The 12,991-nt window shown below is 50.4% G+C and overlaps 1 protein-coding gene across 1 annotated transcript in view; it reads right to left on the reverse strand.

Moving 5' to 3' along the window:
• The window catches only part of LOC308633093 (inositol 1,4,5-trisphosphate-gated calcium channel ITPR1-like), a 10,831-nt gene extending 1,379 nt beyond the window's left edge, over positions 1-9,452 (reverse strand). The window contains exons 1-3 of the mRNA XM_081265588.1: positions 9,210-9,452; positions 7,886-7,990; positions 4,480-4,672 (exon numbers count right to left, since the gene is read on the reverse strand). Of these exons, the coding sequence (XP_081121714.1) occupies positions 4,480-4,672; positions 7,886-7,990; positions 9,210-9,434 (523 nt within the window). The 5' untranslated portion in view covers positions 9,435-9,452. The remainder of the gene's footprint in view (positions 1-4,479; positions 4,673-7,885; positions 7,991-9,209) is intronic.
• Positions 9,453-12,991: the final 3,539 nt, after the last annotated feature.

Below are 12,991 nucleotides of genomic sequence, written 5' to 3' on the forward strand. Positions count from 1 at the left end.
AATGGTAAGGAGGTGCTGAGGCTAAGGAACAGGCACAGATTCGCAGCATCTCTCCCCATCGTGGATATACCAAAAGCAGGTGGTAAGTTGGGGGGTTGGGGAAGGAGCCGGCAAAGCCCAGGATGGTCAGAGAGCCAATGTGAGCATCCGTCGTAGGATACCTCAGTATAACCTTGAGAAATGTGCAGTTCACAAGTACATCTTATTTTTATAAAACTAGCATTCTACTTAAATTGTACTACCATTTTGAATCTGAACATTCAGCCCTTTAAACCAAGTGGCATTAATCCAAGAGCAAGAAGGTACTTGGAGACCCACCTGGAGGTGTCATCTCTTATTTCCTGGGGCACGTGGAACAGTATTCCATCCACCTGCCTGGACCCTCTCCCTCTTCCCTTCCCTGTCCTCTGCATCCCAGTCTGGTGATGGTTCTCTCTATACAGGTGCTGTCCCTCAGGGCTCCCTGTGCTCTTTGTGAGGATCTAAAACCATGTCCACAAGGTCTCTGATACTCCTCCCTTCACAAGGTGTGGCTAAATTCCCCTCCCCCGAGTGTGTGTGGGGCCAGCAACTCACTTCTAATAAACAGAACACAGCACAACTGCTGGCGCCTGACTTCTAAGGGTAGTCACGAAGGGCTCTGTGACCTTCCTCACTCTCTGGACTCGGCCATTGGCTCTGCTGGGTTGTGAGGACTTGCAGCAGATTCACCCAGAGGCCCATGTGCAGAGAAACTGAGGCCCCTGCCAACAGCCACCTGGGTGAGCTAACAACAGGTGGATGTTCCAGTCCAGGTAAATGCACAGATGGTGGCCCTGGTTGCGGTCTCAGTTGAAACACTCTGAGTCAGAACCATCCCCCTAAGCTACTCCCAAATTCCTGACCCCAGAAAGCGGTGAGAAAAATCAATATTTACTTTTTCAAGCCACTAAAATTTGGTGGGTAACTTGGTACACAGTGACGAAATGCAATGAACATGCATTCTACAGTAGGCAAAATGATGGGCCCTAAATGTCCCTATCCTAATCCTCAGGGCCTGTGACTGTCTTACCTTACATGACAGAAAGGACTTGCAAGTCCTTGCATGTGAAAGACGGAAGCAGGAGACTCAGAGCCAAAGCCATGCAACACAAGAAGGGTTCTGCTAGACACTCTGGGCTTTGGGGAGGGAGGGGACAAAAGCGCAGGACCTCAGGCAGCCATGGCTCTACCAATTTGATATCAGGCTCGTGAGAATGGTGTTGTAGGCACCAGAATTCGTGGCCAGTGGTTTCAGCAGCAAGAGAAGACAGCACAGCCAGAGAGCCTGCAGGAGGGGGAGATGTATCTAAGTCCCCACTTCCCATCTAGATGCTATTCCGGTCCCACCTGTCCTCCCAAGTCTTCCTTTCCCATATTCACATAACCTGCCACTGCCTGATTACAGGCCTAATCATAATCAGCTTGGTATGTAGCCACTTAAAATATGCCTGTGTTGTCTGCCCCCTTCCAGAGGAAGGAGCCACAACCTTCGCATGTTGGGTTCTCCAGTGTAACCTGCAGCATGTTGGCTCTGCTGGGTTGTGAGGACTTGCAGTCCTTGGGGCTAAAAGTTGCCTGGATCAACAACATCCTGCCATGTCCAGCAAGACAGTGGGATGCCATGACCCCAGATGGGTGAGTGATTTGACTCACTATACCTAGGACATGTTTTGGTGACACTCTTTCCTAGCCTTTTGCTTAAAGGAACTGGGCTTTGCTAGCTGACCTGGATTCCACATATATGTGTATAAGCAGCATTTCCCAGCTCTGTGCCTATCAGAGTGACAGTCACAGGGCACAGGCATCAGCATGTGCAACCCTATCTCAGTTTCCTCTTCTAGTTTTCACAGCCCAGTCTGGACTTCACCAGAGCCGTGACCTTCAGGAACGGATGTCAGAGCGGGAGGCAGAGGCAGGATGCAGGTGGGAGAAGGGTGTGTGTGCCTGCGTGCCTGCTGCATGTGCTGGGTAAGCAAAGCAGAGAACAGGGTTTCTACAGGGCAGAGCATCTAACTGGGTGTCTCAGTTCTTGCAGAAGAAAACACTAAGCAACATTAACAGTGGAGTTTCAGCTACAGATGTCCCAAAGCACAGGTGACGTTCAGTAAAAGGTAAAGCTGAGCTGCTATGTGAGTAAGCCAGAAAAGACCTCTTCTGCAGAATTACTAGGAGAGAAGATAGATCCTTGGAAGGGGAGAATGCATTTCAACTTCACTGCACTTCTAATGAGTATACTTCTCCCCTCCCTAGATATGCAAATCATGTTTAATTCAGTTATTATTTTCAATTTCTCTCTTACCAGAGGATAGCTTTGAAGCCAATTAAAATCTTCCAGTTGACAACTATACTTGTGTTTAAGCTTTAGAGAAACAAAAACTGTTTTCCAAAAACAGAAAGACTGAAAATAAAGGAAGGCAGGAGTGACACTGTGATATGAATCTGGGAATGCCCAGATGGCCATTCTGGAATAAAAGGAGTCCAAGAGGTCATCCTGCTCCTTGACTTATGGATGAAGGTCTGGGAGCAGTTAACCCACCTGCTGGGGGCCACAGAGCTGGGGAGTGGCAGAGAGAGAATGGAACTGACATCTTCCTCCTTGGGGCTGAGGTCCCCCCGATCTCCCCAGCTGGAGACACCATCTCAGAAAGAGCAACGTGAGACACCGTAACAGAAAGGTCTCTGTTGGTTTACCAGATTTTTAGAGACACATGTACACCCCATATATATATATATATATATATATATATATATATATATATATATATATATGGATTGACGAACAATTCTGGGAGAAGAAATATATCTGATCCACTCAGCAGCCACATTCACTGATAAGCATAAAATTAATTGATAAGGTTTGGAGGCATGAAATCGGGACCATTCCCTAAAGCTGCGACTGTGGAACATCGCGCTGACAGGCAGAAGCCACAAAGCAGTTCTCTCCTCTCTCTAGCACAGAACTAGAAAGGTGAGCCCGAGGCAGATGGGGCTTTTCTCCTCCTCGTGGCAGGGGCATCTCTTTCTTAGAGCCCAGCATGGTGCTATCAGGAGTGCCAGTGTTCACTGTGATGCCCGAATTGGAAGAGTGTCGGAGGAATCCACAGGAGGCTCCAAGGACAGGCAGTGGTAGAATCGTGCCTGCATCCTCTGAGGTCTGTACCAAGGAGGATACCCATGCTTGCTGCTGTGAGCCCTTGCTCCCTGGGTCAGACTCGAGACATGTGGGTATAGGATGGTGTGGCCCAGAATGTTTTAAGATGCCCCTTAGGGACGGGCGAGAATGGAATAGGGATGGGGTGAGGTGGGAATAGGACCTTTTGGCCAATCTGCTTGGACAACCTTCTTTGTCACTAGCAAAGCTAAGGATGCAGGTGGCTGAGGAGAGAAGCAAAGCAGCAGCAGAGGGGGCATGTCTGGTCCTCAGATTAGCAGGGATCATGGAGAGGATGAGAGTTCCCTGAAACTGACCTATGACACATCTCTCCACAACCCTAGTCGCACCCCATAGAAAGAGCCAAGAAGATCACAGTGGTAGCTGGACTTCAGCGTTTCAAATAAAAGCCTTGCTCCTGACAGAAATAAAACATGATCCTTTTTAAGTTGGCCACAACAGCTGGTGCCAAGCTTGTCGTTGGGGCTGAAGGACCACATTAAACCCCTAATGAAAACCAGGAGCAGGGGAGCCCCCTGTGGAAGCCCTATAAAGGTGCCTACCATGAGTCATTTCAGCCAGGCCTGCCTGGGCCTCTCCACGGGACTCGCTGGAGGGCAATGATGTGTCGTACATAAAAAGTTATTCTACTGCCCATAAAATGATTTAGAGCCTCAAACCTGAGCTCCTCGGTATGAGGGGAAACATGGGAGTCTCCAGAGCAGGAATACTAGTAAATGAGCAATCAGGCCGAGTGCACTTCCTGCCCACTGAACCATCCTGGGCGCTCAAGGGCCTGGTCTTTCATCGCCCTCTTTATTTATTTATTTATTTATTTGGTGCCAGGGATTGAACCCAGGGATGCTTGAACCACTGAGCGACATCCCCAGCTCCTTTTTAATTTTGACACAGGGTCTCGCTGAGTGGGTTAGGGCCTCCCTAAGTTGCTGCAGCTGGCCTCAAACTTGCAATCCTCCTGCCTGAGCCTCTTGAGTTTCTGGGATTATACCATGCCCACCTCTATTTCTGACATGGAGATTACAACAAAAAAGGGCATTCCAAGTCATCCATGGAACTGCCACACATCCAGTCAGGACAGATGCTGCATGAAGGAAGCCTCTCTGGGGAACTGCCACACTGAGGCTTGGCCCCATTTATCAGCTACTGAAGGGCCACTGGCCTCCGGGAAAGCACACAGATGACCCCCACGTGACTTCTCTTGGGAGGCAGAGGCACCCCCCAGCTCGGGTCCATGAGATGCCCAGGACCACACCTTTTAGGAGCAAGTCCCCCGCGCTGGGACCCACCTCGCAGCTTCTTCTCCCAGTTCATTTCGTTGACGAGGTCTTCCGAGCGCAGGAAGAAGTCGTTGATCTTGCTACCCTGTTCGTCCCGCTCCGTGGTGTAGTATATTCGCAGTTTTGACTCCTTGGTTAGGAATTCACATATGCTGGGTACTGGGAAGACAATCTGTTCCATTGTTCGGTCTAATCGGACAATCTGGGATAGAAACAAAGGGGAGACTCAGTGGTCGCCTCCGACACCTTGTGCAGGCTGCAGGAGGACTTGGGTTCCAGGTTCAGAACAATAAAGAACAAACTTTTCAGATTCGATGACTTTGGCTGGGCCGTCTCTCTCAGACTAATGTAAAAACCAGTTCTGGTTAACTCTGCTTTTCTAACCTCAGACCCCATTCGTTTTAACGTGACCAGCTTTTACCGGAAACTCACATTGCGTTTCACATACATACTCACATGAGGCTGCTATTGCCCGACAGAACTTTCTCTAAGATGGGATGGTTCTCCATCTATGCTGCCCAGGAGGACGGCGGGCCACAGGTGGCCTCTGGGCATTAGCATATATGCTTACTGCAACTGAGGAGCTGAATATTCCGTTATATTTCATTTTCGTCTCAGCAGCCACACAGAACTGTCACACTGGACGGAGCACTGATGGGCCACGGTATAACATAAGATCCTTTCTCAGATAGCAAAGCTGAGTTATTCCGCCAGAGGAACTTTATGCAGAGACCTTTGGTTTACATCCCGCTGCAGTGACCTCCTACCTCTTACCTGTCAGGGCATCTAAAACGTATGGTATGTGAGCCAAGGTGTCCATGTGATCTGAGATGGCCTCATTGTCCTCTAAGCTAGCTTTGTTGGGCCCCTGGGGTGCAGGATACCTTAGACAGGTTCAAGGAGCAGAGAGGACAGTCTGCTCTGGATTGTCCAAATTCTAGGACACTGTATAGTCCTGGGCAGGTGTAGAAATTTCAAAAGGACAATGGGCCACAGGACAGAGGAGGCATGACCTCTCTTCAGTCTTCCTGCTCAGAAGGTGGAGAAGTCAGGTGAGGCCCAGGGCCAAGGCCCTATAACAAGAGCTGGTTCTTATTCTCCCAATACTTTGCAGCAAGAGACACGACTCAGGCCACGGCGTGGTGCTGTTGTGGCGTGGGTTCAAGGTGTCCCATAAAAGCTCTTGTGTTCATGCAGGAATCTGCAGGGTGAAATGACTGGACAGGGAGCTTCAGCCTCAGCAGTCCATCCTAATGGGCTGACGGGGTCCCGGTGACCACAGGCAGGTAGGGTGTGGCTGGAAGAGGTGAGTCACTGGGGGCGTGCCCTGGAAGGGTGCATCGTCCCTGTGGCCCCTTGGTCCCCTCTCTCCTCCTCTGCCTTCCTCCTCCCTCTCTGCTTCCTGGCTGCCATGAGCTGAGCAGTTTCCCTTAGCTGGGACCTGGTGTCATGATGTCCTGCTTTGCCATGGGCCCAGAGCAATGAAACTTTCTAACCATGAACTGAGATCTCTGAAACTGAGCCCCAAATAAACTTTTCCTCCTCTAAATTTTTCCTATCAGGTATTTTGGTCACAGTGACGAAAAGCTGACTAACACAATTGGGAAGGTGTCCCAGAGGTGGGACGGGTTCCCAAGCCCTGGCTCCATATTCTCTGAGGGACGTGGTCTGTAGACCAGTGCTTCCTGAATCTAGCTGGAACTCGGGTTTCGGAAGCCTTTGTTCTCACACTAGTTCTGCCCATGACCTAACCTCATAGAACTAGAATCACAATGTGAGAGGTTAGTGACCAGAACCTGCCCGTGATCCAGCTCTCCGGGTAATTCTGGTGTAAACAGGGGGGCAGGGACCATTCTGCAGTGTCCTGCTATGGAGAACCTGTCTGCTCCACACAGTCAAGCCATTGGGAATCGCTCCTGCCTTCTTCTGAAGGACACCATGAGAGATGTGCATCTGGGCTCAGGAGGAAAAGGAGCTGGAGGAGTTCCCGAGCCTGGGGCCACCTAGCCTGACTCCCAGTGAGGACACTGGGGCTGCAAAGAAAGCCCCAGGAGGTGAGGAACTGTTCCCTGGTTCCCTCAGGTAACCCCAGGGGAAACCTGAGGGAAGGGGAGGGTGTTGGCCAAAGGCAGGGACATCTAGGCATTTCTGTCCTTTTTTTAAAAAAAGCCACTTAGAAGTGGGAGGCAGGAGAACTTCTCTAGTGCTTCTCCAGCCTCTAGTGGGTCTCCTCCCCAGTAACCCACGGAGCTCAACAAAATAACCTCTAAGGTTCCGGTCTCCTCTGACATTCTATGGCACCAACACCTAACACATGTCTTCCAAGGGTTCCAGAGGACAGAACTGGCCCTGTGGCCAAGCTCCTTGACACGCATGATGAATCAAGAATATGTGCTCACCTACTCTGGCACATGAGTGAAATGATACATGACATTAGGATGGCCTGGAAACCTGATTCATCAGAGAAGAACACGTGAAAAATCTCCATCTTGAACATGCTCGCTGCTCAAAGGAATGTGCTAGTCCTTGTGAATGTGAACCCTCCTTTCAATGCTGATGCTGAGCTTGGATATTTCCTTGTTGGCAAAACGTGACACATCATCGCTTACTGCCGCAGGACTGGAGATGGAAGCCCGTGTTCCCTGGGATGCTAAGAAACAATTCAGGGGACATAAAACGCATCCCCAGGCTTGGGGGTCAGACAGACGGGGATTAAAATTCCAGCTCTGTTACTGAGAGTTGGAGACGGAACACGACTCCCCTGAGCCTTACGGCAGTGATTCTCCATGTGAAAAATGGGGACATTACCAACCAGTTCAAGGAGGATTATTAGTAAGACCTTTTTTGTTTGGTTTAACATGCAGATGTTACAGTAGTGTCGCTGAGTGAGGCTCCCTAGTGGTCCAGTCTGGACTTCTCCCAGGGATGGTGCACCAGTTCTGCAGGCTCGGGGCTGCCCCCTCCCTTCAGCTCCCTGAACTGCAGCCCCTGGGCCTTGCTCGTCTCCACCCTCCCAAGAATCTCCCCTCCCAGGGTCTGAGAAGCTCCTCGCCCGTTCATGAGGGTCTGCGCTCATAGGCCACTTCTTCAGAACAGGCCTCCTGAGCATCACAGTCTGTAGCACGTCCCCTCTGCTGGGCTTTCTTTTACGCCATATCCTTGTGGCCTGGCCACAATCTGACATGAGTGAGATGTCTCTGTGTGGCTCTGCTCAGAGCCCACCTCATCTCCAGCCCTCAAGCGACACTACCGACGGCCATCACTGGTTAATTCACACCTTATGCAAGACCTGGTATAGAGGAGGTGCTCACAGCACCTTCACTGCTCAGATAAAGAATGTGCACAGGCCCGGCACAGGGCATTGCTCAGTGGAGGCCTCAGCACTGAAGGTCGGCGCCAGGCTGACCGCACTTACCTCGATCTGTGCCGTGTGCTTGGCGTAGAACTCCAGAGCTTCGTCTCCATCCACCTGGCCACCAGGCTTCAGCATGGTCTGAAGTTCTTTGTTGTGCCGAGCCAACTAGAACACAAGTACAGAAACACAGGGGCGACGTCTCCACAACAGGAATGCATGAGCTCTTTCTAGCTCTAGTTTCAAACAGTGCATCACAACCAGCAGCAAGCGGAGGGCAAAGGAGCTGGGAGGCTTGCTACCTTCTCTCCAGGTGCCTCTGCATGGGGGTCATTTGGAGAGCCTGGTAGAAAAGTCCTGGAAGCTCATACAGGGTCCTTGCTTCCCCTTGATTTCATTTCTTTTCTTTTTTTCAGGGGGCAAGGGGTAGCAGAGATTTAACCCAAAGGGGCTCGGCCTCTGAGCCAGATCCCCAGCCCTTTTCATTTGTTATTTTGAGACAGGGTCTTGCTAATTGCTGAGGGTCTTGCTAATTGCTGAGGGCCTTGCTAAATTGCTGAGGCTGGCTTTGAACTTGCGATCCTCCTGCCTCGGCCTCTGGAGCTGCTGGGATTACAGGCCGTGCCACTGCATGAGGGTCCCCTGATTTCTATATAGACAGGAGGGTTTTCTGGACAGTCCTGCAGAGCCTCCATGTGGAATGTTCAGAAGCCCTTTTGGAGGTCAGATGCTAATCATGGGATAGAAATGGGGTAGGGACCTACCAACCTCGGGCCCAACCCCATCATTGCTTATAGCCGGGTCTCTGCTCGAGGGACAAGGGGGACAGGAAATAGGAGCTGAGCTATGGCCTGCCCAGACCCCCCAAAAATCCAAGAGACATCAGCACCCAGAAAGAGGAGGATTAAGAACCTCCTACAGGGAACAGGATAAAGAAAGGAGACACTGGGATGCCAGGGCACGGAGCATCACCCTATCCCCCAAGGCAGAAGGAAGTCCTAACGACAAGTTCCCATGGACCTCACATACAGCTGGCGGCGAAGCTGGAGTTTACTCCTTTAGATTGTTGAGAAACTTGGCTGTATTTATAAGAAAGGCTGGGACGCCTTTCACAGGACTCCAGACGAGATAATAAACCACCGACTGTTACTGCCCAGGGGTGGGTGCTTATAAGGGGGATTTCCAAGTCTGTGACCCCAGCACAGAAAAGTCCTGGGCCTCAGATCAGATGCCAAAACTCCCGGGAGCCACACTCTCATGAGTGCAGTGGCCCTCAGAGAAGGCCATCAAGGAGGGCCAGTCCCAGGCCCACAGCCCTCAGGGAAGGCCCCTGGGCTTGGAGTGGTGGCCTTGGGCGCAGAATCTGCAGGGGCATAGGAGCTCATACCTGGTGTGCTAATATGTAGATGTTGTGCCCCACATTCCTGGGGGAGGCAGCTCCGTCCTCACCGTTTTCTCCATCCTCAAATTCGACTTCGCCTTGCATGTAAGCCTTCTTGATCACTTCCACCTGCAAGAAGGGCCGAGGGGACCCTCTGAAGACTGGCGTCTGTAGCACCCAGGTGGTAATCTCCCCTCCGGGGCAGATGCTGCTCACCCAGTGCAGCAGCATTTCCTAGCGGGCTTGGAACGCAGCCTCAGAATCCTCCTAACACTGCTGCAAGCAGTCGAGACCTTTACCCTCCACAGACAAGAAGCAAATTCATTCACTCTACTTGGAGCAACAGATAGTCTATGGCTCCTAATTTAAAAGGGGGCAATGGCTATAAAAGCACTTTGAGGGCTGGGGATGTGGCTCAAGCGGTAGCGCGCTCGCCTGGCATGCGTGCGGCCCGGGTTCGATCCTCAGCACCACATACAAAGATGTTGTGTCCGCCGAAAACTGAAATATAAATATTAAAAAAATTCTCTCTCTCCCCCCCACTCTCTCTTTTAAAAAAAAGCACTTTGAAAAGGCAAATATGATACAAATGTAAGTTAGAAGCCTCAATTTTCCTATCTCCACATTTCTTTCCATCAACTCTCCCTAATCCCAATTTTGTCCTTTTAGGAAAAATCTGCTAAGAAATCCATTTGTTTTTAGAACAGCTTGTTTTCTTTATTTCTTTCTTTTTTTTTTTTTGGTGCTGGGGATTGAACCCAGGGTCACTCCACCACTGAACTACACCACCTTTTTGCACCAGGTCTTGCTAAATTGCCGAGGCTGGCCTCAAACTTGTGATCCCCCTGCCCCAGCCTCCTGAGTCACTGGAATGTGCATAACTGTGCCTGGCTGTGAAATATTTTTCTTATTCAGTTCCCTTCCCCCACAAGCCTACACTATGTGAAAATAATAGACAACTAGTAACATCTATTGACCGCTTCTCCTTGGTGCCAGGCACCGTGCTTACTATTTTCATGTTCTTTTTAAAAATGTAATGCTCATAGGGCTGAGGCTCTAGTTCACTCGGTAGAGTGCTTGCCTCGCATGCGCAAGGCCTTGGGTTCAATCCCCAGCACCACCCCCCCCCCAAAAAAAATTAATGCTCACAAACATTTTATAAAGTTACCAGAGGTTCCATTTCTTTATGGACAAAGACACTAAGAGAAAAGAACACTGATGAAGTCACAGTTAATGAGCTTGGACGCCTTCACAGTGCCACAGCTCTGTCCCTGGTTCTATGCACCTGGCTTGGCTCATGCCCCCAGCATCCTGGAGCCTTTCTGTCCCTATCTTGCTGTTTCCACTCACCTCACCTCCCAGGGAGCAGGAGCTGAGTCTGCCTGTATCCAGACCCTGCCCTAGTGCCCAGCACGGTGCCCTGGCTGATGGAGAGCCTGGCCAGGATTTATTAAATGAACAAATTGTTCAGGATTTCATCATTTAAAGAGTAAGAACACCTCCACCCCCCGAGTCGTATGAAAGATTCATTTTTTTTTGTTTCTTGGTGTTTTGGCTTTTTTGATGGTTCAGAAGGCAGTTTAGCCACAAGGCAGCAATCTGGAATTATTTCTCATTACCCCAAATCAAGTACGAGTAGAGCCACCCATTTCTGCACCGAGGCCAGTTCAGGCACTGGGTTGAACTTTGGAGACAAAGCCTCCTTCTCTGAGCTTTGATTCCTGCCAAGTTCCCTCCAATATCCAATCAGGCAGACAACATGTTGTGTAGGATGCAGGGCCACAACACGCACAGTGCACGCGTGCACACACACACTGGACATCTGAGCGTCCCTCTATCTAGACTCTTAGAGCCATGTTTGTTCCAGGAAGGCCGACTCCTCCCGTGAGCCAGAATGATGTTCTCTAAGTACAACCAGGAGCTAGAGGCAGCCACAGGATGGAGTGCTGGCATTTCCCCACCCAGGACAGGCCAGAAGAGCTGGGTGCTTTCTTAGTTCAGGAACAGGATCTCTGCAAGGTCATGCTGACCTTACTCAAGAAAGATAACCCTGAGTCCCCAGCACTCCCAGTTATACAAGCTGTTTCACAAACGCACAGAGGACTCCCAGCTCGGGCTGAGACCTTACTCCCTGACCTCGGAGATCAAAGAACTGGGCTGCTCTTAACTTTATTTAAAGAAATACATGAAGGGACTTTGGCCTGTGCACATCTAGGTCAGCAGGAGGCAGAGCTGTTTTAATGCCCTCATTTAAGTCTGTCAGCTGCAGTTTGTTTGTATGGGGAAAAGTCCAAAAAGAGAGCTCTGCCCTCTGCTCATGTCACCATCTCTGAACGCTCCTTGTCTGACAGTCTGCAGCCCCAACTCCAACCTGGAAGTCACAGCCCCCTGTGAATATCACCCCTCAAAAATAAACCAGATCGTGTTTTCTCCAAAGAAAACTCAAGCCAAGAAAGCATGCCAGCCATCCAAGAAAATTCTCTTCCATTGTCCAGACCACTGGCAACAAGAATGGATGTGATCTTGTCACCCCTGGACAAAGACGTGGCAAAAATATCAGCAAAGAATAGGAGTGAGCAGAAAGGGGGCTTCGATTCACACAGGACTATCGTGTGTCAGCACTGCACTGGGCTAGATGTGAACCTTCTCATCTAGTCTTGAAAACAACGCTTTGGCCCAGGTGACTTCATCTTTCTTTTATGAATCAGGGAAGTGTGAGGTCGGAGAGGTCAAATGGCTGCCAAAACCTCACCGTAATGCATCTGAACTTGGCCAGTGAACTTGACCATGCTCTGCACCCAGTCCTCCATGAGCGGAAAACAGAGAGGGTGGCTTCTGGATGCTCCAGGGACAGGGAACACATGTCCAGTGCCCTACGCTTCACCTCCCCACCCGCTCAGGTGCCTGAATTGCAAGTTTTCTTCATCCTTCTGGTTTGATGAATCTTGAAGAAAGCTTCCTTGAGTGGGTCCCAGGTCCTGCTTTGATGTTCCCAACTCACCAGCTCCTTTGGCCGCATGTTGTAGAGGATCCTCTCGGCATTCTCACTGTCATGCCTGCTCTCCATGATGGCCAGCAGCAACTTGGAAGCGTTGTTCTAGTTGGAGAAAAGCCAGGGTGAGAGAGGCACGGGAGATGCGAGGGCAGGGGACTCAGGTGTGCAGCCTGGCTAGTCAGACAGGCATCCACCTGGTGGGGAGAGGACGGCACAGACGCTCTGCTACAGGCAGAGGAGGTGCTACCTTCAGACCCCGCGACATGCACACAATCCGATTCAGGTCAAAGAGACGCAGGTGTCAGCTGATGGAAGACTAGCAAGTATTGGAATTCTAAACCTGGGTGCTGGCGGGTGCCAGTCACCCACTAGTCTCCATGGGGGATCGGTCCCAGGACCCCCGGGGACCCAAAACCCAGGGATGCTCAGGTCCCTTATAGAAAATGGCATGGTCTGTGCATATAACTGAGAACATCCTTCCAAATACTTCTTCTCTGGACTATTTATAATACATAACACAATGTAAAAGTACAAGGTCAATAATTGTTGCTGTGCTATATTTTTTTAGGAAATAATAACAAGAACAAGACTGTCTGTACATTGTCAGCATAGGTGCAATTATTTTTCCTCAAATATTTTGATCCTGCGGTTGGCTGACCCTGCAGATATTGAGAGGCACACGTGGAAGCCTGACTGGACTGTCACTCTTGGTGACATGGCTGTGCACAGGCCCATGCTGACTTGATGCTCCTGAGGAGTGGAGTGGCAAGTTCTCTGCAGGGGCAGATGAGTG

This window comes from Spermophilus citellus (assembly GCF_964194105.1).
Source record: "Spermophilus citellus genome assembly, chromosome: 14".
Lineage (NCBI taxonomy): Eukaryota > Metazoa > Chordata > Mammalia > Rodentia > Sciuridae > Spermophilus > Spermophilus citellus.